This window comes from Ictidomys tridecemlineatus, chromosome 1 (assembly GCF_052094955.1).
Source record: "Ictidomys tridecemlineatus isolate mIctTri1 chromosome 1, mIctTri1.hap1, whole genome shotgun sequence".
Taxonomy (NCBI): domain Eukaryota; kingdom Metazoa; phylum Chordata; class Mammalia; order Rodentia; family Sciuridae; genus Ictidomys; species Ictidomys tridecemlineatus.
This window is the reverse complement of record NC_135477.1, coordinates 30,553,385-30,580,858: the sequence shown is the minus strand read 5'-3', so window position 1 is coordinate 30,580,858 and position 27,474 is coordinate 30,553,385. Positions and strand designations below refer to the sequence as shown.

At 37.6% G+C, this 27,474-nt stretch overlaps 2 protein-coding genes across 5 annotated transcripts in view; one reads left to right on the top strand and one right to left on the bottom strand.

The window, feature by feature from the left end:
• The window catches only part of LOC101974791 (ectonucleoside triphosphate diphosphohydrolase 1), a 120,619-nt gene extending 94,489 nt beyond the window's left edge, over positions 1-26,130 (top strand). For all 4 annotated transcript variants that reach the window (XM_040272038.2, XM_078034958.1, XM_040272042.2 and 1 more), the window contains 6 exons: positions 153-312; positions 996-1,235; positions 2,581-2,841; positions 8,602-8,715; positions 22,604-22,741; positions 24,958-26,130. In XM_040272038.2, the coding sequence (XP_040127972.1) occupies positions 153-312; positions 996-1,235; positions 2,581-2,841; positions 8,602-8,715; positions 22,604-22,741; positions 24,958-25,164 (1,120 nt within the window). In that variant the 3' untranslated portion in view covers positions 25,165-26,130. The remainder of the gene's footprint in view (positions 1-152; positions 313-995; positions 1,236-2,580; positions 2,842-8,601; positions 8,716-22,603; positions 22,742-24,957) is intronic.
• Positions 19,632-20,373, bottom strand: LOC101954847 (guanine nucleotide-binding protein G(I)/G(S)/G(O) subunit gamma-10). Its single transcript, XM_078018830.1, is given in 2 exon segments — positions 19,632-20,132; positions 20,345-20,373. Coding segments are annotated over 2 exon segments (249 nt in total). The 3' UTR covers positions 19,632-19,912.
• Positions 26,131-27,474: the final 1,344 nt, after the last annotated feature.

Here is a 27,474-nt window from a genome sequence, read left to right as displayed (position 1 = left end):
TCTTCTGTGAGCTATGTGTGGGGATTCCCATTCTCCACTTACTCCAGGATGTTTTGGTTTGTTTCTTTCAGCATTATGTGGAAACTATAGTGGGAATGGGTAGGTGTAGTTATTAAGACCAAGATGATAACCTCACCTCTTCTTTGGTGTAGGATGGAAAGTGAACAACTGGCAGACAGGGTCATTGGTGCAGTGATAAGGACCCTCAGCACCTACCCCTTTAACTTCCAGGGTGCCACCATCATCACTGGCCAAGAGGAAGGTGCCTATGGCTGGATTACTATCAACTATCTGCTTGGCAGTTTCTTTCAGGTGATCATCCCATATCACCCATGGAAGTGACTCCATGGGGGTCTATGACCTTGCTTTCTCAGGCAATATTTCATCCAGAGTGAATGATGGATGAAAGAGTGCCATGAATTTATTCCCATGTTTGTAAGAATTATTGGAGAAATAGCTGCCTATCAAGACCTTCCTTAGGGAAGTCTTCATCTCTGGGAGTCAGAGGCAAGGAAACTCTATCATTAAAAGTAAGAGCAGTTAGTACTTGCCTAGGCTGATTGCTGTGTGCTGTGCTAGCACTTACTTGTGCTGAGAGAATTCATCCTCAAACGACAGTCTGAGGTCTTTACAAGACTCCTTGCACCAAGAAATTTGAGAGGACTCTGCCATTTTAGAGGTGGGTGGTGATGCCTAATGAGGGTAATGATTGTGCTCATGGTCATATGATAATAGCTGACTGAGTGGGCAGTTGAACTTGAGTTGGCCTGGTACTAGACCCCTTGTTTGTAGCAGTTGTTATGCTGCTTCTGTCACAGCAGTGTGTGCATGTCCTCAAAGCTGTTGATCTGGTGCAGACTCAGGAACCTCTAATGTCCTTTGCCTCACCTTTCTGCCCCTGCTTCTCTGCTTTAGAAATTCCCTGAATCTAAGAAACATGGTGAAAAGTTGGGTGTCCAAACACCTTTAGCACTGTTGACTGTCCTCTTTTTTAGAACTCAGGTTGGCTCAGCGGGATCTCAGAAAAGATGAATCATGAGAAAACATTTGGAGCTTTGGACCTTGGGGGTGCCTCTACACAAATTACTTTTGTGCCTGAAAACCACACTACAGAGTCCCCAGAAAACTCTCTGCAATTTCGCCTGTATGGCAAGGACTACTATGTATACACACATAGCTTCTTGTGCTATGGGAAGGATCAAGCACTCTGGCAGAAACTGGCCAAGGACATTCAGGCAAGTGTAACTGAATTCAGACCTGCCCTTTCCACATCTGGTCCTCCAGCCCTCACATCCTGTTATTTTCTCTTTCTAATTCTATAATTGGTCTGAAGTTGGTTATTGTACTTCCCAAACCCTTTCAGGCAGGATACCAAGCTACATCTGGTGGACCCCTATGAATTCTTCCATCCAGACATCTCCTCCTGTGTTTGTTTACTGCACTATCTCCAAGGAAACTACACTTTTTTTTTCCTTAGCAATTAATTTCTCACCCCTGAAGGGTTGGTAATGAAAGCTGCATGCTAGAGTATCATTCAGGGGTAGGGTGTTGCAATTTATAAGCAAATGGTCTTCTATGCCATTTTTTAATTTTCCTTTTCTACAAAGCACAGAAAACAGGGTTGATTGGAATGACCTGGAGAGAAAGAGAAAAAAACACTTCAAGAAAAACACAGAATTTATTAATCAACACTTCAAATCTTATTACCTTATGCTTTTTGTATTTTTGAAGGCAAGAAATGTTAAACACTCCACATCAGTAGAGTACCAGGCACACCCTGACAAATAAACACAGAGCAAGGTTGTCATATCCAGCTGGTCTCTGTCTTTGTTGAAAGAATAACCAGTTCTCTCTTTTCCCCCAAAGCACTCTCTGATTCTCAAAACCACTATCAGTAAGAAGACTATCAGTAAGAAGAGTAGATGCCACAGAGAATGGCCCATTGAGCCTCAGAGTTCCACTAAATTTCTTATCCACAGCCACCCAATTTCTTCTCTGTGGGGTTGAGGGTTAAAAATCAATGGATTTGGGCTAGGGCTGGGGTTCAGTGGTAGAGCACTTGCCTACCATGTGTGAGGCACTGGATTTAATTCTCAGCACCACACATAAATAAATAAAATAATGATTAAAAAAATCACTGGATTCTATTGGTTTAAAAGACCTAACACATGTTCCACCTTTTGAAGTTTGTGATTCTCTGCTTAGAGAAGTAAAGAGCCTCAGGCTCAATTTTTGAGAGTCTTGAGAATTTCCCTGGGGAGTCTTCTCCCAACATATGTGATTTAGGCCTAGGAACTCCAAGACATTCCCAGCTAATGACATTACTGGGTCCAGCTTTAACAATATCAGCATCCTGTAAATTCCCCAGGTACATTCACATCTGATACCACTTCTGGTGCATGCAACAGAAACTTTTTTTAACACTTATTTTTATTGGTAAAAAACTCAGGGAGAGATATAATGATGCCAGTTCTAGGTGCTATCATTTTCTACTATGCCTACACAATAATGAAGTCAGATCGTAGCTTTTGTACCCCCAACATTCACAAGATTCCTTCAAGTGATTTTTTTTTCATTCAGGTGTCAAGTGGTAGAAGCCTCAGGGACCCATGCTTTCACACGGGGTATAAGAAGGTCGTGAACGTAAGTGACCTTTACAAGACCCCTTGTACCAAGAAATTTAAGAAGACTCTGCCATTTGATGAGTTTCAAATCCAGGGTACTGGAAACTATGAACAATGCCAGCAAAGCATTCTTGAGCTCTTCAACACTGGTGACTGCCCTTACTCTCAGTGTGCTTTCAATGGGATTTACTTGCCACCAATCCAGGGAAATTTTGGGGTAAGTTTGTGAAATAATGAGGTATTGGCTAGAAGGATTTTGGTTGAAGTTTATAGAATATAAGAGACTTTCTTACAAGTGTCACAGAAAGAGCTCCCTGGAGACAGCACAGGACTGATGGTACTTAGACCTGACTTAAGTCTTGGCTTGAGGAGCTCAAAAGGTAAGCTCAAAACTTACCTTTTGAGCTCCTCATTCCTTTGGTCTCTGGGAAAGCAGCAGGAGGTAGTGCCATGGATCCAGGCTTACTTTAATCATGGCCCAACCACAGCTTCCCTCTCCTCAAGGATCCTGAGGAAAGTACATCACTAGAAAACCACTGCAGAGCAATAGCTTTGGTTATTAGCTGGCTCCAACCCCCAGTTCAGAACAAACCAGAACCTCATTTGAATATTCTGTAACTGAGCTGGCATTGGTTGCCCACCATGGGATTTCTTGGGCCAGGGTCCTCTCTTGCCTTGAATCAAACTTCTGGAGGAGGAAGGAGGGTACCACAAGAGGAAGGCAAGTGGTGAGGCAGCTGGAGACAGCCAAGGGCCTGTTTAACTCCAGTCACTGCTAGGAAGTAAGTGCAAAGGAAAAGGAACATGCCCTCTTTAAGGAGTTGACATTTTAATGTCTCTGAACGCTTTGCCTCCTGGGAAACATGGCTTAATTCCTGCCTTCAACATAGAGCAAACCCTTCCTCCTTGAGGGAATGGAATTTTTTGCCTCTGAATGTGATTCCTGCAACCCAGGTAGGGAGAATTAATGGCTGTAAAAGGTGGTGGGTCCTTGAGCTTCCCCTAGCGGCTTTTCTGTTTATTTTCTTGGTCTCTTGTTGAGATTGTTCTGACTTCTAAACTTTAATTTGGTAGCCCCCTTAGATTAGCTCATTGTCTCCCTCTGCATAGCTTCTTTCTTCTCTGGATACATCCCTCAGGGTCACTGTCTGTTACTTTGATACTTACCCGTGTTTTGGAAATTTTTTTCCATTTCAGATATTTTTTGGGAGGGAAGCGGTCCTCTTTGTAAAATATATATATATTTAAATTAGGAACTATATTCCCTGTTTAATTGGCAGTTGGTTATGAGCAATAGATATGCTGGACAAGTGGTTACTGGGGATGGGGAGCTGATTTGTACCATTTGTCAATTTCCATAGTGTAAATATTCCCACCCCAGTCTATTTCAGCCTCCCAAATTGACATGAACTACATCACAAAAATCCTGAAGTTTTCATGTTCAGCTCTTACGTGTCAGAGTCAGTTCAGCACACCACTGCAGCAGATGTCAAGTGGGCCCTAGCATCAAGGAGGCACTGACAGAGCTTAGCTCTTTCTCCTAGCAGTCCTCTCGCCACACTGAAGTTCTTTAGAAATTCTGAGGATTGATTTGGAACAAATCATCTTCCCTGCATGTATAAAGTGTGAAAATGAATCCTAATGTTACATATAACTATTATGAAGTGTTAAAAATAATTTAAAAAGAAAAAGTTCCCTTGAGCTGGGGCTGGGACTCAGTGATAGAGCTCTCACCTCTCATGTGTGAGACCCTGGGTTTGATCCTCAGTACCACATAAAAATAGATAAGTGAAATAAAGGTATTGTGTCCACTACAACTAAAAAACAACTATTAAAAAAGAAAAAGTTCCCATTCCCAAGACCAGGAACTTGAAGCATAACTTTTTGAAACACCAAATCCAGTTGCATTTCCATTATTTCCCGAAGGAGTTATCCTTTGTGTTCTCAAACCACAGAGCATTTGTTGGGGAAGAGTTTGTGGTAACATTGCAAGTGTCCCTATGATCTAATTCTTAGTCTGTAGATATAGAATTAAAAACTATTAGTGCTGTGTCTGCCTACACTGTGGCCCTTGTCACTAGGTTGAATCCAATGTGACAGGCAAAACAGAAACACCAACAAGATGGAACATCTCTGGGAATTACTTTGGAGGTAATTGGGGAAATGGCTTTTTAAGATCACATGGTGCAATTTATATAAACAAGAAGATACAGAACCAAATTTAATGGGGAAGTGGAAATTTAAAAAAACATTTAAAATGTATTTGTACACACACAGACACCAGCAAAGTTCACCATTGAACATTATAGGGACTGGGGGCACTAATCTCCCCTTCCAGTCAAACTGCCATGTGTAACTATTTTTACAAAAAGTATTTAAAATGTTTATTAAAAAGTGCTTGTAGTTTATTCTTTTAAAAATCAATTGTAAACCTTTTATTACAAATTATAAATTAAGCTGTTAAAATATGACCAGATATGAAATAATTTAAAAACCTATAAGGGCATATTGAGAAAAACCAGTGAATTTAACACATATATTCTTCGTTACATGTAGTGCATATGGTGGAAAATATGTGGGAACTATGAGAGATCATCTTATATAATTTACTGGAGAGATGAGCTGTCCTCGTGGAGTTGAATCATGTCTCATGGCATTTTTAGGGGAGGCTGGCAACACTTGAGCTCATAGTAGCAACAGGAGGTGGATGTGAAATTATTACAGTGGTGTAACGAAATGTAGGATAGTATAGTTAATTTCATAGTTATGACTTAATACTATATCTTTACATTTGTTTAGATTTCTCTTGACTCTGAATGGTATCATGTACCATCTATAAGTGCTGTCGTGCATAAGTTTTGTGAAATTTTCATTTCTATAGCAGATTCATAAATATTTTATGGTAGTAAATTATAATACAGACTATTATCTGTATAAATTTGATTCATGCATAACACACCTAACTTTTCCTTAATTTTTAAAATTATCTAGATGATGCAGTTTGTGAGTATTTTCAAATTATCTTAAATATAAAAAGAAAATTTACTTATGATTGGACCCATGCAGTTTAAATTTATGTTGTTCAAAGGTCAACTGAATACATGTATGTGTATTTAGCTCTTAAGCCTCATTGAAGTAAATGAGAAAAATAAGGCTGCAAGCAGTTCCTTCAAGAATTAGCTTTATCGAGGTGCAGCGGCCCATGTCTGTAATCTCAGTGACTCGGGAATCTAAGGCAGAAGGATCACAAGTTCAAAGCCAGTCTTAGCACTAAGCAACTCAGTGATGTACTGTTTCTAAATAAAATACAAAATAGGGCTGAGGATGTGGCTTAGTGGCCAACTGCCCCTGAGTTTAATCCCTAGTACCCACTCCCGCCCTCCACCAAAAAAAAAGAATTAGCTTTAAGTCCATTCTGGCAAAAAATATTGATTGGCTTGAGTTCTCAAAGTCTTACTCTAAGCATAGTATCAGGTTGATTTTTTATAATACAAGATATATTTAAGAAGGAAAAAATATCCTAAGCACTACCACCCCATCCCATCAGCACATTATTTGGGGTGGGGGGGGTGAGTACCAACCCATGTTTGTGCAAACAATAATTCATTATAGAAGGAACTTTTCCCAGGGATTTATGAGGCTGAGGTTGTCTTAGGTAATAATGCAATATCAGGTGGGTTTCTGAAGAACATATACAGAAAAGAAAACTACCACTTAAGCTGCATCACATGAAGACTTTCAGTGAAGGTTGTCAGGTAGATGGAATAAAAAAGTAAATGAACATGAATGAAAATGAACTGATCCCAGAGCAAAGGAAGAGAGTAAGTGATCTTATTCTGCTGCACAACTGCCTAAATGAACATATCCCAGTTCACCAGTAAGATTTGCTCTTGATCCTAAGGCTGGATTTCTACTGTGACTATAGGAAATACCTTATTGGTTTGGGGGGAAATATAAAAGTAGCATAATTATCACAGAACATTTAAAAAATATAAAAAGAAGCAATTTAATCATTGCTTTAAATTTGATTCAGGTATTTGTAATCATGAGACTATATTTATTGTATTTTCTATTCCTATATAATGGCATTATTATATTATTGTATATTGCATATTTGATTCTATTTGATTCTATACTCTGCACATCCAAGGCAGGACCTAGTGGCAAAATAATGAGGCTGTCTGAACCAGCCATTTTTCCCTTTTACTTTTATTTTGTATGTGGTGTGTGTGATGAAATATTCACAATGTAATATTTACTATTTTAACTATTTGGTAAATACTACAACTGTACAATTCTGTGGCAGTAAGCACTTGCACATTGTTGTACAATCATCTTCACTACCTAGCACCAGAACTTTTTCATCTTCTCAAAATGAAGCTCTGTACCCATTAAATAAAACATCCCCTTCCTCTTCCTCATCCGGCTCAGCTTCTGCTGCCACCATTCTGCTTTTGGAATGAATTTCACTATGCCAAATGCCATCATATAAATGGAATCATGCAATATCTGTACATTTGTGACTGATTTTTTTTCACTTCGAATAATGTCTTCAAGATACCCATCATTCTTAACCCTTCGAGAGATCACAGGACTGTTGTGACAATCTGTCTGATGAAAGCTAACACTCTTCCAAGCAGAAAAATAGACATGTGAAGGTAGATCAGTAATTTTGAATATAATTTAAAAGACATCCTTAAAAAATAAAAAATATCTGGGTGTGGTGATATACACTTGTAATCCCAGCAGCTTGGGAGCCTGAGGCAGAGGAGGATCACAAGTTCAAAGCCACCTTTAGCAATTTAGGCCCTAAGCAACTTAGCAAGACCCTGTCTCAAAATAAAAAGGGCTAGGGATGTGGCTCAGTGGCCCTGGCTTAAATCCCTGATACCAAAAAATAAAAAATAAAAAAATAAATGCCTCTTAATCTTTTGAGTTATATCTATGATCCCCAGTTTATAATCCCTTAACATACACCAAAAAACACATAGAAAATATATATTAAAATCAAACTGTGAGTCTAAGGAAGACTGTGGTTAGGGGTGAATGCTTCCACCCATATCAGGAACCAAATCTATATAGAAGTATGCATGGCAGATTCCTACACAGAAGTGAGAGATAGAATACCTAAAATTGATACTGCCCCTACCTCTAGAATTATTCTTGCCAGGGCAGAGCCAACCTCCTACTCAGTAATGGAAGCAGATATGTCATACTATCAATATGTTTTGATTTGACCTTTGGAAAATGATTTAACAAAACCCCTTTTATTCCTTTATCGATAAATTTGGCTTTGTGTTAGCTTTCTGATTTTGTTAGAGAAAACAACTTAGAGTTGAGCAATCAAGTTAGGATGAGGAAGGGAGTGGGGACATGGCAAGTTGTTTAAGACAGGATTTCATATAAAACTATAAGGTCTGTTTCTTTTTTTCCCCTGGCTACAAATGCATCATTTAATTTATATTTGAAAGTACTGTCAATGTGTTTTCATTTGATCTTTGGAAAGTGATTCAACAAAATCTTTTTTATTTCTTCATGGACAAATTTAGCTTTGTGTAAACTTTCTGATTTTGTTTCCCTGGAAACCTGATAAAAGTGAAATGTTGTTACATTAGTGGATTACTGTTTAGACTAGAAATGGAAGCAAAATCAAGCTAAAAAAAAGAAGTCAAAGAAAGAGCAAAGAAAGAAGGAAAAGAAAAGGAAAATTCTTAAAAATGGTAATATGCACACAGTTATTTTTGTTAAATTAGATAAATATTATGTATGTATATGATTTTTTAAAAATAATTTATCTTAAGAAACTGTCATTGGGTTTATTTTAGCTGGGATTGAAGAATATGGCTTGTTTGCAACAGGAATGCCTTGCAAATGGCATCTTTGCTTTTCTCTGAACCAAAAATGAGCTCCCAGAGGGATCAAGTCAGTGTTCACATGTGTTGGGCAGAACCTAAAAGTCTGAAATTTTCTCTTATAGGCATTTTCAGCTTTCTACTTTGTGATGAATTTTTTTAACTTGACATCAGAAAAGGTCTCTCAGGAAGAGGCAATTAGGAAAATAAGAAACTTCTGCTCTCAGCCTTGGAATGAGGTAAGTACCTAGAGACTGCAGCCATTATAATTGCACTGTGCCCCTGGCAGCTTGGAGGATGTGAGTCTGCTCCTAACCTCGTGCTGCCCTGACCAAGATCTAGAAAATGTGTCAGATAAGCCCAGATGGTGGGCTCAGGAATGAATTTACCAACATTCCTTGATAACTTGACATACAATGTCTTACGTAAGATATTGTGTTTCTTTCCTACTGTGAAGTCTGATAGCAAGCAGCTGCTGACATGGGGTTAGCAGTTCATCTATGTCTTAGCCATTGCACCTGCAGTTCTATTGTCATGTCTATGTCCTCATGGACACAGGGTGGCTGCTATGGCATCTTGGTTCAAGATCAGAAGTAGGTAAAACCAGATGCATCTGTTCCTTATCACAGGAAAAGCTATTTCAGAAGACCTTCAGCAGTTTTTCCTGTATTTAAAAAAGTTCTTCTATTATTGTTTTATTTTTGATTGATACATAATAACTGTATACTTTATGAGGTACCATGTGATATTTCAACATGTATGCAACATATATGTATTGTACACTGATCAAGATATTGAGCATATCTTTCCAGTTAAACTGTATCACTTGTTGGAGTGAGAACATTCAAAATACTATTTTCTAAATTTTTTAAAATACAAATCTATTGTTGTTAACTATAGTCACCTATGTGTAGCAACATAACATCAGAATTTATTCCTTCTAACTGTAATAAGGTACCCATTTACAAACTTCTTCCTAGTTCTCTCTGCCCACTACATCCTCCAGGCTCTGGTAACCACTATTCCTTGTCTCAACTCAGTGAAATTAACTTTTTTATATTCCACATGATTGAGGTTATTTGATATTTATCTTTTTGTGTTTGGTTTATTTAACTTAACATAATGTCCCCCAGATTCATCCACATTGTCCCAAATGATAGAATTTCTTGCTTCTTATGACAAACTAGTGTCCTATTGTGTGTGTGTGTGTGTGTGTGTGTGTGTGTGTGTGTGTGTGTGTGAGTGTTATAGTCTTTAGCCATTCATCCATTAATGGATACTTACACTGATTCCCTATCTTGGTTATGGTGAATAATGCTGCAATAATTACTGTGACTTAAGGTATTTTTTTGATATACTGATTTAATTTGGGGGGAGTATACTCAGTAGTGGAATTGCTGGATCAGATAGCACTTCTATTTTTAATTTTTTGAGGAGAGCACAATGCCATTACCTGCTTCCCCCCACCTCATCAGACACCCTGGCACTGGAAGCAGACTGCCTCCATCCTGGCTCATTTTCTCGCCATATTTGGTGGGAGCAGCTCCCAGATCAGATGAGAGATCTGGTCATGAAAGATCTTGGAACCCTACAGAGCTAGAAAGGAAGACACATGAGCAACATGAAAATACAAGGGAAGAATGTGCCCCAAACAAATCAAGAAAACACATCATTAGAATCATTGGCAGCCATAGCTGGAGAAATTACAAAGAAGGAGTTCAGAATGTACATGTTTAAAATGTTCTGTGAACTCAAGGAAGTTATAAAAGAGCAAATACAGGCAGTGAAAGATCACTTCGACAAGGAGCTACATAAACAAATATAAGAAGCAAAAGATAACCTCAACAGGGAGATAGAGGTTCTAAAAAAAAGAACTAAAAAAAATTATTTAAATCAAAGAAATAGTAAACCAAATTAAAAGCTCAAATGAAAGCATCACCAACAGAGTAGACTACTTGGAAGATAGGACATCAGATGAGGAAGATAAAATATACAATCTTAAAAGTAACATAGACCCACTTAGTGATAATGGTAAGAAACCATGAGCAGAACATTCAAGAAATATGGGATAGCCTCAAAAGACCAAATTTAATAGTTATTGGCATAGAGGAAGGCATAGATGTCCAAACCAAAGGAATGAACAATCTATACAATGAAATAATATCAGAAAACTTTCCAAACATGAAGAATGAATTGGAAACCCAAATTCAAGAAGCCTACAGGATGCTGAATGTACAAAATCAAAACAGATCTGCACCAAGGAACATTATAACAAAAATGCCCAACATATAGAATAAGGAGAGAATTTTAAAAGCCACGAGAGAAAGGAGTCAAATTATATATATGGGAAACCCAAGTAGGATAATGGCAGATTTTTCAACACAGACCCTGAAAGCTAGAAGATCCTGTAACAATATATATCAAGTTCTGAAACAAAATGGATGCCAACCAAAATCTTATATCTAGCAAAATTAAGCTTTAGATTTGAAGATGAAATAAAAACCTTCCCTGATAAGCAAAATTTAAAAGAATTTATAGCTAGAAAAACAGCACTATAAAACATCCTTTGAAAAATATTCCATGAAGAGGAAACGAAAAACAATAATGAAAATCAACAGAGGGAGGTAGTACCCTAAAGGAAAAACCAATCAAAGAAGAAAACTAAGTCAAGTTAAATAACAAAAATAAACAAATATGGCTGAGAATACAAACCATGTCTCAATAATAACCCTGAATATTAATGGCTTAAACTCACCAATCAAAGGCATAGGCTACCAGATTGGATTTTAAAAAAAAGACTCAACAATATGCTGCCTCTAGGAGACTCATCTGATAGGAAAAGACAAATACAGACTGAAAGTAAATGGTTGGGAAAAATCATACCTTTCATATGGAGTGTGGAAGCAAGCAGGAGTTCCCATCCCTATATCAAATAAAGTAAACTACAAGCCAAGGTTAATCAAGAGAGATAAAGATGGAAATTACATACAGCTCAAGGGAACCATACACCAACAAGACATAACAATCATAAATATATATGCCCCAAACAATGGAGCATCTATGTTCATCAAACAAATTCTTCTCAAGTTCAAGAGTAAGACTGCCCACAACACAATAATCTTGGGTGACTTTAACACACCTCTCTCACCACTGGATAGATCTTCCAAACAAAAGTTTAATAAAGAAACTATAGAACTCAATAATATAATCAGTAACTTAGACTTAACTGACATATACAGAATATTTCATCCTTCAATGAGCAAATACACTTTCTTTTCACCAGCACATGGATCCTTCTCTAAAAGAGACCATATACTATGCCACAGAGCAACTCTTAGCCAATACAAAAACTACTATGCATTTTATAAGATCATAATGGAATGAAATTGGAAATCAATGACAAAATAAAAATTACTCCACCACTTGGGGACTAAACAATATGCTACTGAATGAACATTGGGTTACAGAAGATATCAAGGAGGAGATTAAAAAATTTTTACAGGTATATGAGAACATAGACACAACACATCAAAATCTCTGAGACACTATGAAAGCATTACTAAGAGAAAAGTTCATTGCATGGAGTTCATTCCTTAAAAGAAGAAAAAGTCAACAAATAAATGACTTCACATTACGTCTCAAAGCCCCAGAAAAAGAAGAACAAATCAACAGCAAAAGCAGTAGAAGCAATAAATAATTAAAAGTAGAGCTGAAATCAATGAAATCAAAACAAAAGAAATAATTGAAAAATTGACAAAACAAAAAGTTGTTTCTTTGAAAAAAATTAATAAAATTGGCAGACCCTTAGCTATGCTAACAAAGACAAGGGAAAAGAAAACTCAAATTACCAGCACATGTGATTAAAAAAAGGTAATATCACAACAGACACTACAGAAATACAGAGGGTAATTAGAAATTATTTTGAAAACTTATACTCCAATAAAATAGAAGACATTGAGGCATTGACAGATTTCTTAAGTTATATGATTTTCCCAGATTGAACCAGGAAGATATACACAATTTAAACAGACCAATATCAAGTGATTAAATAGAAGACACCATCAGAAGCCTACCAACCAAGAAAAGCCCAGGACTGGATGGATCCACAGCCAAGTTCTACAAGACCTTTAAAGAAGAACTAATACCAATATTCTTCAATTTATTTCAGGAAATAGAAAAAGAGGCAGCACTTCCAAACTCATTCTATGAGGCCAATATCACCATTCCAAAACCAGGCAAAGATACATCAAAGAAAGAAAACTACAGATCAATATCACTAATGAACATAGGTGTAAAAATTCTCAATAAAATTCTGGCAAATCAAATACAAAAACATATCAAAAAGATCACACACCACAATTAAGTGGAGTTCATCCCAGGGATGCAAGGTTGGTTCAATATACGGAAATCAATAAATGTATTTTATCACAGCAATAGACTCAAAGATAAAAATCATATGATCATCTCAATAGACACAGAAAAAGCATTTGACAAAATACAGCACCCCTTCATGTTTAAAACACTTGAAAAACTAGGGATAAGGAACATATCTCAACATTGTAAAGGCTATCTATGGTACGCCCCAGGCCAACAGCATTCTAAATGGAGAAAAATTGAAGGCATTCCCTCTAAAAATTGGAAGAAGAAAGGGATGCCTTCTTTTACCATTTCTATTTAACATAGTTCTTGAAATACTGGCCAGAGCAATTAGACAAAAGAAATTAAAAGGATACGTATAGGAAAAAAAGAACATAAATTAGCACTATTTGCTGACAATATGATTCTATACCTTGAAGACCTAAGTATTCAACCAGAAAACTTGTAGAACTAGTAAATGAATTCAGCAAAGTAGCAGGATATAAATCAACACCCATAAATAATAGGTATTTCTGTATATCAATGACAAATCCTCTGAGAGGGAAATGAGGAAAACTATCCTATTTACATAGCCTAAAAAAATATTTGGGAATCAACTTAACAAAAGAGGTGAAAGATCTATACAATGAAAACTACAGAACCCTAAAGAAAGAAATCAAAGAAGTCCTTAAAAGATAGAAAGATCTACCTAGCTCCTGAATAGGCAGAATTAATATTATCAAAATAACCATACTTTCAAAAGCACTATACAGATTTAACGCAATTCTAATCAAAATACCAATGGCATTTTTCATAGAAATAGAAAAAGCAATCATGAAATTCATCTGGAAAAAATAGGAGACCCAGAATAGCTAAAGCAATCCTTAGCAGGAAGAGTAAAGCAGGCAGCATCATGATACCAGACCTTAAACTATACTACAGAGAATAGTAATAAAAACAGCATGGTATTGGCACCAAAACAGACTGGTAGATCAATGATACAGAATAAAGGACACAGAGACTAACCCACAAAATTACAATTACCTTATATTAGACAAAGGTACCAAAAGCATGCAATGGAGAAAAGATAGCCTCTTCAACAAATGGTGCTGGGAAAACTGGAAATCCATATGCAACAAAATGAAATTAAACCCCTATCTCTCACCACGTGCAAAACTCAACTCAAAGTGCATCCAAGGACCTAGAAATTAAACCAGAGACTCTGCATCTAATAGAAGAAAAAGTAGGCCCTAATCTTCCTCATGTGGGACTAGGCCCCAACTTCCTTAATAAGACTCCTATAGTGCAAGAATTAAAACCAAGAATCAATAAATGGGATAGATTCAAACTAAAAAGTTTCTTCTCAGCAAAATAAACAATCTATGAGGTGAATAGAGAGCCTACATCTTGGGAGCAAATTTTTTTACCCCTTATCAGATAGATCACTAATCACTAGGGTATATAAAGAAATCAAAAAGCACCAAAAAAAACAAATAACCCAATCAATAAATGGGCCAACGACTTGAACAGACACTTCTCAGAAGAGGATATACAATCAATCAACAAATATATGAAAAAATATTCATCATCTCTAGCAGTTAGAGAAATGCAAATCAAAACTACTCTAAGATATCATCTTACTCCAGTCAGAATGACAGCTATTATGACAAACAGTAATAAGTGTTGGCAAGGATGTGGAGAAAAAGGTACACTCATATACTGCTGGTGGGACTGCAAATTGGTGCAGCCAACTGGAAAGCAGTATGGAAATTCCTTAGAATACTGGGAATAGAACCACCATTTGACCCATCTATCCAACGCTTTGGTCTATACTCAAAGGACTTAAAAACATCATACTACAAGAACACAGCCACATCTATGTTTATAGTAGCACAATTCACAAAATCTAAACTGTGGAACCAACCTACATGCCTTTCAATAGATGAATGGATAAAAAAAATGGGGCATATATACACAATGGAATTTTACTCAGCAATAAAAAAAGAATAAAATCATGGAATTTGCAGGAAATGGATGGCGTTGGAGAAGATAATGCTAAGTGAATTTAGCCAATCCCAAAAAAACAAATGCTGAATGTTTTCTCTGATATAAGGAGACTGCTTCATAGTGGGGTAGGAAGGGATAGCATGGGAGGAATAGATGAACTTTAGATAGGGCAGAGGGGTGGGAGGGGAAGGGAAGGGGCAAGGGGTTAGAAATGATGGTAGAATGTGATGGACATCATTATCCAAAGTGCATGATTGAAGACATGAATTCGTGTGAACATACTTTATATACAACCAGAGATTTGAAAAATTGTGCTGTATATGTGTAATAAGAGTTGTAATGCATTCCCCTGTCATTTATTTTTTTAAAAATCAATTAAAATATTTTAAAAAGAAAAATTTTCTTTTTCAAGGAAAAAAAATTTTTTAGGAATCTATATTTTTTTCATAATTGCTGTGACAAAATTACATTCCCAACAATGTGTATCTCTACATCTTTGCCAACATTAGTTATCATTTGTCTATTTTTTATTTTCTTTTTTGGCAGTGCTGGGACTCTCCCAAGGCCTTGTGTATGCCACTCAAGCACGCTATTTCTGAATTACATCCCAGTGCACTTTTGGCTTTTTGATGATATTCATTCCAAGAGGAGTGAGGTGGTATCTTACTGTGTTTGTTTTGTTTTGTTAACTGAGGCCATGTTCCACTCCCAGAAATTCTTATTTAACTGGTATAAGAGTACCTACCTCATGTGCTATATAATATGATAATATAATACAATGAGTAATAATCAAATTAGGGTAACAAGCATTTCCAATTCCTGAAATTTAAAAAAAAATTTTTAGTTGTAGTTGGACACAATACTTTTATTTATTTTTATGTGGTGCTGAGGATTGAACCAGCTCCTTGAACATGCTAGGCAAGCACTCTACCACTGAGCCCCAGCCCCCATTTCCTCAAATATTAATCATTTCTATGTGTCAGAAACCTTTATCTTTTTTTCTAGGTATTTTGAAATGATCATACATTATTACAAACTAATTACCTTACTAGTATGGAATAACTAATTGCTCCTGTTTTAAAAGCCCTAATCTAAGCTTTCTCTGTTCACCCTACCCCTATATTTCCAGTCTTCAGTGATTATTATTCCATTCTCTTCTTTGTTGTGATAGTCTTTTTAAATTTCCACAAAAGAGTAAAGAACATGTGTGGTATTTATTTTTCTTTGCCAGACTTATTTATCTTTACATAATGTCTTCAAGTTTCATCCATGTTGCTGTGACAGGATTTCATTCTTTTTTTTAGCTGAGTATATTTATTTATATATCACATATTTCTTTATCCATTCATCAGTTGATAGATGCTTTGTTGATTCCATATCCTGGCTATCATGAGTAGTTCTGCAAGAAACATGGGAGTTGTTTTAGTCGGGTTTTTGTTGCTGTGATCAAAAGACCTGACAAGAACAATGTAGAGAATAAAAAGTTTATTGGAGCTCACAGTTTCAGAGGTCACAGTCCAAAGACAGCTGGCTCCATTGCTCTGGGCCTAAGATAAGACAGAATATCTTGGTGGAAGTGTTTGTTGGGGGAAATCAACTAAGGACATGCCTCTAGGAAGCAGAAAGAGTGAATACTGCTCACCAGGAAAAAATACATACCAGTTCTGCTCAACAGGAAAAAATATAGACCCCAAGGGCACACCCCAGTGACCTACCTCCTCTAGCCACACTTTTCTGTCTATAGTTACCACCAAATTATTAATTCTGGATTAAGGCTCTGATTAGGTTTAGGCTGTCATGATCCAATCATTTTAACTCTAAACTTTCTTGCATTGGCTCACACATGAGCTTTGATCTTTAGGGGACATCTCATATCTAAATCATAACATTTTACCCCTGACCCCCAAAAGCTCATGGCCATCTTATAATGTAGAATACATTTAGTTCATTTCCAAGTGTCTCCATAGTCTTAATAGCTTCAGCATTGTCCAAAAATCCATGTCCAAGGACTCCTCTGAGACTAAGGCAAATTCTTAGATATATTTCCTTATAAAAAATTCAAAGCAAGTTATATATATATCCAAAATATAAAGGCAGAGTAAACATTTCCATTCCATAGGGAGAAATTAGCACATTGAATGAAGGAATGGGACCAAAGCAAGACCAAAATCCAGCTGGGCAAACAAGGCCTTTGAGCTTCATGTCCCCCATGAGGCACATTGCACAATGATATTCTCTCCAAAGGGATTGTGTACCTCTACCCCTTTGGCCTTGCTGGTTGAAGTCCAAGCGGCCTTTCTCTTGGATTTTACCCAATTCCTATAGTTTTCATTGGCAGACTTCCCAGGTTACTGGTATCTCTTATTCTTGGGGTTCTGCAATGAAGCTTTGGCTTCCATCTCATATCTTCAGGCATTGTCCTTTCAGAGACTGCCCATAGGGAATCCGACTCTGCTATGCTTGTCTAGGCTCCCAAGCTATCCTTTGAAATCTCAGTGGAAGTCTTCAAGACCTCTAACTCCAGCATCCTGCAGTCCTGTAGAACTGGCACCATTTGGTGGATTCCCAGGTCAGCCACAATCTGAACAGTAGCCAAGCTTCCTGCAGCAACCTCTGTGTATCTGCATTGCTGAATATAGTGAAACATCTTCCTAGGTGCCTCTGTGCAAACAAGGTGCCTCAAACTCTCTTTTCAAAGGCATTTTTAATTTTACATCCTTGATCCTGAGATGGGTGTGGTCTTGCCATTTTCTGAGGTGCCCTGAAGCTATATTTTCTATTGTCTGTTTCTATTGTCTATTTCTGTTGTCACCATTTCTTTAGTGGCTTTAATTGCTTTAACAACCACACCTTCCTTAGCCAGAGTTAGATTCCCATTTTTCTTGCCAAACTGCAAGTTTTCAAATCTTCTTTCTCTGCTTTCTGCTCCTGAGTATCATGGTAAACTTGGCTAACAGTCCCTAGCAGTATCCATGCCATACTGCCTGAATGCTGTGAGATTTCCTCTACCAGAGTCATCAATTCTTCACTTTTAAATTCAATCTCAGGAAAGTCTCAGCACATGGGCAAAATGGAAACAATAAAGTTCTACTTCTCCTCTGCAATCTCATGAGCTCAGACTTTGCTCTCCTTTTGCATTTGGGTCTTCTGAACTCCACCAGAATCAGCCATCAAGGTCCACTTGCAACTAAAAGTTTTCCAGCTTGCACCTTTTTTTTTTTCAAAATTCCTGCCACAAATTCCAAAGAATTCCCAAATCTCCTGAACCAAAGACCTGACAAGAACAACATGGAGGAGGAAAATTTTATTTAGGAGCTCATGGTTTTAGAGGTTCAGTCCAGGGTTATCTGACTTAATATTGTTTGACCTAAAGCAAAGCAGGACATCATGGCAGAAGGGCATGAGAGAGGAAAGTAGGTCAGGACATGGCACCAAGAAGCAGAGAGAGCTCCACTCACCACGAACAGCATATAAACTCCAAAGCCATGCCCAGTGACCCACCTCCTCCAGCTGCTCTTCACCTGCCTACAGTTACCGCCCAGTTAATTCCTATCAGTGAATGCACTGATTAAGCTAAAACTCTCATAATCCAATCATTTGACATCTAAACTTTCTTGAATTACATTAACTTTTGGGGGACACCTCATATCTACACCATAATAGGAGTACTACAGGTATCTCTTGGATCTAACAATTTCATTTCCTTCGGATATTTTCCCAGGTGTGATATCAATTTTTAATTTTTTAAACACACTCCATATTTTTTTCCATAATGACTGTACTAATTCACATTCCCACTGATTGTACATAAGAGTTCCCTTTTTTCTGTCTCCTCTCTAGCATTTATTTTGTGTCTTTTTGATAATACCCATTAAAACTGGGGTGAAATAATATTTCATTGTGGTTTTGATGTGCATTTCCCTGATTAGAAAATTGAACATATTTTTTCATACACATGTTGGCCCTGTGTATATTTTCCTTTAAAGATTCAGACATTTGTTCATTTTTTTAGCTTAATTATTTGGGATTTTTGGCTGTTTGAGTTCCTTGTATAATCTGGATATTAATCCCATGTCAGATGAATAATTTGTAAATAATTTCTACTATTCTGTTATTTCCTTTTTTTTGCTGTCATAGAAAATGATGAATTAAACAGAATTTATTTCCAAGATCTTCAAAGATTATTACAAACACTAAGTATCCTTCTAAAAGTATCCCAAATTAAATCAAAGGCACATCATCAAAGTCAAACCCTTGTGACATGAAGAATTCTTTTAGGTCATAATATTTTCACATTACTTTGTTTTCAATCATTTGCAATGTTTTGTATGTAGTTCCTACTTTAAACATTTTTTAAAAGGCATGAAATAATGTAGTATCTTTTTAAAAGTACAACCACAACTATAAAGTAAAGGAACTTAAAAAGAGATCAAATCTGCTTCATACATAAAATGGGACAACCTAATATATATCATAACATGAATCTTTCTAAACAACACTTCTTGTGTTAAATAAAACAATCTTATTTAGAAAAAATCAAGGCATCATTCGATTAGTAAAGTCTATTCTTCCCCCACAATTTTATACTTTCTTGTCTTCATTTAGTAATTGTAAATTTATGATAGAACAAATTTTATTATAGTATAAAAATCTTAGGAACAACAAATTACAAATAATCCATTTTTTTAATAAACAAAAGTGTTTTCCTTCCTAAAATGTAAACATCCAGTTAATAAAACATACATGATATCCTAGGTATAGCAACACCAGTAACTCACTTAAAAGAGGTATATTTTGGTATATTTGGTGGTAAGGTTTTTATCTTAATACAAAGCACTTCTTCAGAAGAACCAAGCCATTATTACTTAAAACAATTCTATTTCTTCACTCAGTTTCCTTATTTGAGTAGAAAATCATTAATTTCTGTAGAATTTTGGCTGTAAGATCAGGACACTGGTAAGGTCTGAAATGTCTCAGTCATTTGGCTAAAGAAAAGTGTTTTCTTGAGACTTGGAGTCAGTCATTCATTACTTTGTGCTCGAAGGCATTTCTCAACAAACTTCTTCCAAGTCTTCAGAGTAAAATGCAGGATCTGGGCTCTCAGAAGGGGTTGCTTCCAGCTGGAACTCCAACCAGCAGAGCATCCTTACAGGCATTCTGCATGCAGTACTGCTGAAGCTCTGCGGCAGCCTGAGAGACCTTGATCCTCTCCACGCTGGCCTCCAGCTTGAGCTGCTCCACCAGGCGCTGCAGGGCGCTCACACTGGCCCCGGAAGACAAGGCGGCACTGGCTCTGAGGGTGGCTGAGCCAGCCTATTATTTCCTTTTTAATACTGGTTGCTTCCTTTGCTATGCAGAAGCTTCTTTGAGATAATCCTATTAGTATATTTTTACTTTTGTCATCCAAGCTTTTTCGGTTTTATACAAAAAATCTTTGCCTACACCAATGTCTTGAAGGATATCCTCTATGTTGTTTGCTAGTTATTTCATAGTTTCAAGTCTTACCTTAGATCTTTGACCCATTTTGAAACCATTTTTCTATATGGTGAGAGCTAGAAACCTAGTTTCATTCTTCTGCTTATGCATATCCAGTACCATGCAGTTTGGGCTATTTTTGAATAGTCTGTTTTGAAGTCAGGTATTGTAAAGATCCAACTTTGTTTTTGTTGTTGTTAGTAGTGGTAGTTTGTTTTTCTTGTTATTGCTTTGGATATTCTGTGTGTGGGATTTCTATATGAACTGTAAGGTGTTTTTTTTTTCACATTTCTGTAATGATGACTCTTAGTTTGGGGATGGGGATGGCATTGAATCTGTAGACTACTTTATATAATATTATCATTTTAATGGTATTAATTTTTCCCATCCATGCAAATAGTACATTTTCCATTTCTGATTTTCTTCTTGAATTTCTTTCATTGGACCAACTTCCTTGGTTAAATTTATTCCTATGTATTTTTGAAAGCTCTTGTGGATGACATTTCTTGCTTTATTTCTTTTTCACCAAAATAATTGTTGAAATATAAAATGTAACTGTTATTTATATGTTGATTTTGTGTTCTGAAACATTGTTAATTTAATTAAATTTGTTTTATAACTCTATTTATCAGTTCTGATAGACTTTTAATGGAGAATTTAGTTCTGCTATGCATTAAATCCAGTCTGTAAACAGGGATAATTTGATTTCTTACTTTATAATTTGGGTACTAATTATTTTTCTCTCTTCCCTACTTGTTTTTGCTAAGACTTCCAGTACTACTTAAACTATTAGTGCCACAATTCAACATTCTTGTCTTGCTTCAGATCTTAGAAGGAAATGCTCTCAGTTGTTTCCATTCAGTCTGATATTGGCCATGGGCTTTTCTTATATAACCTTTATTGTTTTGGAATTCCTTCTGTACTTAATTTGTTGATAATTTTTATCTTGAAGGGTATTGAATTTTATAGAATGCTCTTTTGAGACCCCAGTCAGAAGATAAGATTTACAGATGACATGTTTTTTAGGAGGTATAAAAAAATGGGGGAAAGACAGGGCAGGGAGATACTGCATATAAAATATTTGGCATAGTTTTGAGTGCATGATATATCTCTAAAATGTTAGCTCTTTCTCTGCCCATGTGTTCAGGAGAGAATGCCCAACTTAAGGGCCAAGAAATGGAGCTACAAACAGAACTCTAGGCTGACCAAGAGATGTCCTAGCCTATTGTCCTCTAATTAAGGCAGGAGGAGGAGCAGAGCAGGCTATATCATCACAACAGCTAGATGGATAAGGGCAGGGAGTGACAGACAGCTCTTAATATCTTCAGTAGAAAGTGGGATGAACAAACAAGGACTTAACAAGATGAATGAGGACTTTATGTGAATCAGATATTTTTAGAACGGTTAAGTAAGGAGAGAATACAGAAGGTAAGAAGCTGGCCCTTTCAGTAGTCTTCAGCAAAATGCTTCTTAAAGTGTGTTCCAGAGCTCCATTTCTCAAACATTATTGTGCATATAAATGACCTGAGAATAGTATTAAAATACAGATTCTGAGTTGGTAGTTCCAGCTAAGACTGTGTCAGCTCAGGGTCTAAGCTGAGTGGTGAAGCCTTTTTTTTTTTTTTTTTTTTTTGTACTGGGGATTGAACTCAGGGGCACTTAATCACTGTGCAACATCCCCAACCACATTTTGTATTATTCAGAGACAGGGTCTCACTGAGTTATTCAAGCCCTCCCTAAATTGCTGAGGCTGACTTTGAAGTCCCTATCCTCCTGCCTCAGCCTCTTAAGCCACTAGTCATGCCCAACTGCACCCAGCTGTACATTATTTTGTTAAGATACTTATAGAGGTACTAAGCCCAAGTCTCTCCTCAAGAGCATTTAGGGCACTCTGATTAAACAAAGGATAATGGATTTATTATGTGCCATATTTTATACAGATATTAATATGATAATATGACTGCAAAACTCTAACTTTAGGGAACAGAACCAGATACTTAAATTAATTTTCTGAACCTCCTAGAGTACAGGAACTACTTTTTTCCCTGGAGCATCTATTGATATTGTACAGAACTCTATGGAGGAATAGAAAGCCTCCTTAGGAGACCCCAAACTAAACTTTCTTCCACCTACTGAAGGAGAGCAGCACCAATCCCAGAGCCACTGGGAGAGCCTGGCCTCAGGCTCACATGGGCTCAGCCTTTCTCCTTGCTTCATCAAGTCTAGTAATAAGGAAGAGGACTTGGAGAGGTGCCTTTGTACAGTATATTTACTTTGTTTCATTTCTAGGTGAGTTCATCTTTTCCTGGAATAAAGGAGAAGTACCTGAGTGAATACTGTTTTTCTGGTACCTACATCCTCTCCCTCCTTCTGCATGGCTATCATTTCACAAGCAAGTCCTGGGAAAACATTCATTTTATGGGCAAGGTAATTTGGCAATGCATTGGGTTCTGGGGAAGTTGGGTGGTAGCTACTAAAGCTTGGGTCTTGAAAATGGTAGGAGTTGACCTGATTTGTTTTGGCCTGATGTTCTGTTCTGCCATTTCACCCCTAACCCATGCTGCTATACTGTGTGAAGCCCTGCTGGGAATATCAACCACCTATGGGCATCTCCCCAAGGAGCGCAACCTGCATTCTCAGTTGTACCTGTCTGCCCACAGAACAGTGGCTAATTCTCTTAAAACAAAAAATGAGAGGTTAATATAAATCATTTCAGTAGCCACAGTGATTGTGTTGTGCTGACTTCAAAATCCATCCCAGGGGCCAGGGTTCTGGCTCAGTGGTAGAACATTTGCCCAGCATATCTGAGGCACTGGATTTGATCCTCAGCACCACATGAAAATTAACATATAAAATAAAATAAAGTTATTAGAGACCATGACTGTATGGAGTAACTTCAAAATAAAATCTCTTCCTAAAGCCCCTTGCACAAACTTAGAAAGGATGATCATGGTTCCTTGTAAGGAATGGAGGCCTCGTTGGTTGTTGCTTCAAGAGTGACCAATCAGAGCCCTGTGCCAGGAAAGGAACTGAGTGGCTGGGAATGGGGCTGATGCTTAGAAGCCAGGCTTAGCTGGAGCCATAGTGCAACCTCACTGCTGTTTTTGCCATAGCGCCACCTGCAGGTAATCATGAGTATAGAAACTTTGACATCAGCTGTGTGACAGGCTTGACAAAAAATACCAAGAGTAAAAAAAGAAAAAGAGTCGCATTATTGGAGATTTTAAAACCATGTACACTAAGGGAAAACACATTTTAATTCCATTTAAAATATGGTAATATCAAGCAAAATAATTCACTGATGCAGATGCTGTAGCAGCTCCAAATACAGTAGTATGAGTCCATTCTTTTCAGTATGGGCCTTCTAATTCAAACTCATATGTTTTCCTGATTTTAATATCTCAGACTCCCTTCCATCCAATCACAGTCTATTTTGTTTCTCTGAAGGAACTAGTTCACATTTTTTACTGACACACAGAGCAGCCCTGATTTCTAAAGCCTGAGTGATAACTCCTTTACCTCCGGAGCCTCCTTGACACATGCAGTCCCATAAGGTTTCCATTCCCCACAAGGAAGTGGATGTTTTACAAATTATTAATTCCCAATATTAGTAAGGGTTTGGGGGAGAAGGGACATGTACTGTATGACAATGTGTGCTAAGAGCCTTAAAAATGGGCACATCGTGGTGTCCAATTACTCCATTTTTAGGATTTAGAAATGACTGGCTAAGGTGAGTGAGAGTGATTATATAAGGCAGTTCATGCCAGGGACAATGAAGTGGAAACAATGTAGGACTCTCTTAATAAATATGGAGGATGTTCTCTAGGGATTGTTAAATGAATTATTGTGTGCACAATTTAACTCCACTTCTTTGTAATTAAAAAGTTCTCAGAGAACACTAGAAGGATATGCCACAAAATGTGTAGCAATTTCTGAGTGGTGACATGTGATGGTTTTAATTTTCTTCTTTCCTTCTATCTGTACCTCCTAATACTTCTTCTGTGGCCATGCACAACTCATGTAATAAAAGCATTTCCACATTTAGCATTTAAAGATTCCCTGTATTCCAATAAGTTCTGAGGTGACTGGAAATTATTCCTATAAGAGGATCACTGTGAGTTTTATCATTTAATAAGAAACCTTCCCATGCATGTGCATAGTCTGCCCACCTTTGTGAGGTTGATTTACTGTTTTCCACAGCTTTCCCCTAAGTGAATCATGTAGAAGGCCTGATTATTTACAGATGTTTCTTGGCTTGACAAAGGTGTAAAAGGCTAGAGACATTCATTATTCCTTCACCCTTTTACCTGCTTCCTCTCACCTTCCTTTATCCCTCTTCCCCACTCCACACATTCATTTAAGCAGGAGAATAAGAATGCCAAGTTCCAAAAGTGCAGTGGGCAGTCACTCACCAAAGGCCTTTCTGAACTTTGGGACAATGGCAGTGAGGCTTCAAACTCTCTTCTAATCCTTTGCTTGTATTTTCCCCACAACCATGTTCCCAATAGACTATGAAATCAATCCATTTAGAAAATTGCATGGGGTGCTGTCAACATGTCAGCTACAGTGTCCTGGATGAGGTTGGAAGAAACCTGTAAAGTATCTCATGGACCATAAACAACACATTTTCCTCACTCTTGCAGATCGAAAAATCCAGCGCCGGGTGGACATTGGGCTACATGCTGAACCTGACCAACATGATCCCAGCTGAGCAGCCATTCACCGCACCTCTCTACCACTCAACATATATATTCCTCATGGTCCTCTTCTCCCTGATATTAGTCTCAGGGATCATTGCAACCTTGTTTATATGTAAGAAATCTTCATATTTCTGGAGAGAAATGGTATAGCAGGAGCACCTGAAATCTTCTGCCTGGACTCAGAACAAACCTGCCCAGGGAGCGCCTCCCTCCATGCAGCAGTGTGTGGTGTCCAGCAGCCTCCTCCTGTGCCTGCCAGGGTGTCTTGACTAGCACAAAGCTTCCTTGGCTTCCTCTGAGGCATTTTCTTGGGAGGTAATTCACCACCCTCTGCCTCAAGAACTTCCTGACAGACGCTGTCTTATGAGTCTTTCCCACCTACCCTAGTCCTCCTTTGTATTGTGAGCTTGTGCAGGTCTTTGAGACCTGCCACTTTTCATTATTTTTGCTTTATAAAAGAACAATATTGACTCTGTCTGGAAGAACTGAGAGTCCTGAGTCCTGTGCTGGGAAGTGGATTGGCTAAAAGAAGAATCTCAGGAACTGGTTCAGTCTTATTCTTTGAGGATCCCTCTCTACCCCCTGCTTCCCATTTATTAAGAAAGCCATACCATGCCTTTGGGGAGTGCAGACCCTATGTCCTTCTCAACCTTGCCCCTTGGGGCAGGATAATTTTCTAGAATAGGCAAATGTGTGCTAAGGCCAAAGAGTTTTGCAAAGGGATCTGTGCCCATGCAGTTAATAAAATTCTTAATCCTCTTGACATAGAGGTGTGAATTTGTCACATATTCCTGTCAGGAGCTGCCCTGGATGAACACACCTTTAAGTCCTGATGCTCCAGGGCACTGAACAATTATTGCAATAACTTGGGTGTTACCCCAGCTCTGATTACAAGGCATGGCTCCAAGTGGATGTTGCCTGTACCTGGAGCTATGCCTTGTGAGTTACACTCACTTCTTCCATTGTAATCCTACCCCTTTGCCCTTTTTAGGATAGAATGTTCCATGGGACCTCCCCTTGTGTGTCCCCTGCATAAGAATAAAGAATTCCAGTGGCTCTCTGTCTTTCCACAGACCCCTAAGGTCTCAGAACCATCCCCGGATTATTGAAAAAGTACTTCTGTGTGTTTGTGTGCTTTGTCGTTTTCTTAAGTTATTGAAATAGATTTTGTGAACCCAGCATTACATTAGGTCAACAGCTAGCATAGATAGTGATATATTCCTAGGTGATGTCCAATGCTACCGAGTGGAATGCTCACATAGGAGATTTTTAAAAAGCAGATGCACATATAGGCATTCAGATTTCAAGAGAAATTATGAGGTAGGTGTACACTTGCTAGGAAGAAAAATTAAAGATACAAGTCAGGGTTGGGAATGTGCACCCTACAATGAATCTTTGAGTTTTGAGCTCATTATGTTAAAATACATATAACATAAAATTCACCATCTGAACACTTAATTCAGTGCAGTTCAGTGACATTCAGTGCATTTGCAATGTTGTGCAAATATCAGCTCTGTTAGTTCAATAACATTTCATCACCAAGAAGTTGCAGAGACAAGACTGTCACAAACCCCTCAGCTAACAGCTGAATGTGCTAATCAACTTCACTTCAAAGAGGACCAGTGGAGTTTTAAAGGAAGGCCAAATTTTATTGTCCAGAGGTGTCATTTAGAGATAGGGTGGTATCAGAATGGAGTGGTGTGCTTTTGCCCTGTCAAAGTAATTACATTCCCAAATGGACCAGGAACCCAGTCTGAAAGTGTTGTTACCAACTGTGCCTTTACTTATTCCATGGAATATTTTGTGAACTAGCTATGGGCCTTATCATGGAGCCATGAGAACCTGTGCTTCCTTCCTTTAAGGATTGCTGCAAGGCTGAGGCAGGAGGATTGTGAATTCAACAGTTACCTGTTGAGTGGGACTGAGTGGTGATGTCTTATTCTCACTACTACCAGGCTCACTGTCTATGTCTGGATCTGGGGACTGACTGTTGAGCTGATGGGGGAAGGAAGAGTCTCCCAGAAACAAGAAGCCAAATGTCCCTAAATCTTTTGAATAACCAAACCATTTTTACAACAGATGAATATAAATCTAATAAGGCTGTGGACAGGAATCTTTCTCTTCTATTACAATCAAACTTACTGGACCTTGATTAGGAATGAGGAATACAACTGGAACACATATAAACTCTTTCCCATGGCAGAACAAAACACCTTTATGGAGATAATCTGATAATCAACAGGCATGATCTAATCTCAGTTCTCTTCAAGGAAAGGTTTGTTTATTTTTTGTTGTTGTTATTGTTATTTTTAGTTAGATCCAAGATTTGCTTTGGGCCATTATGGGTAGTTAACCAAATGGATCCCCATCAACTAATTTTAATATTGGGTTGGCTACTTTTTATAATTGATTTCTCTTTATCTCTGGACTTTACCCAGGACTCAAAACTTGGTTCTACAA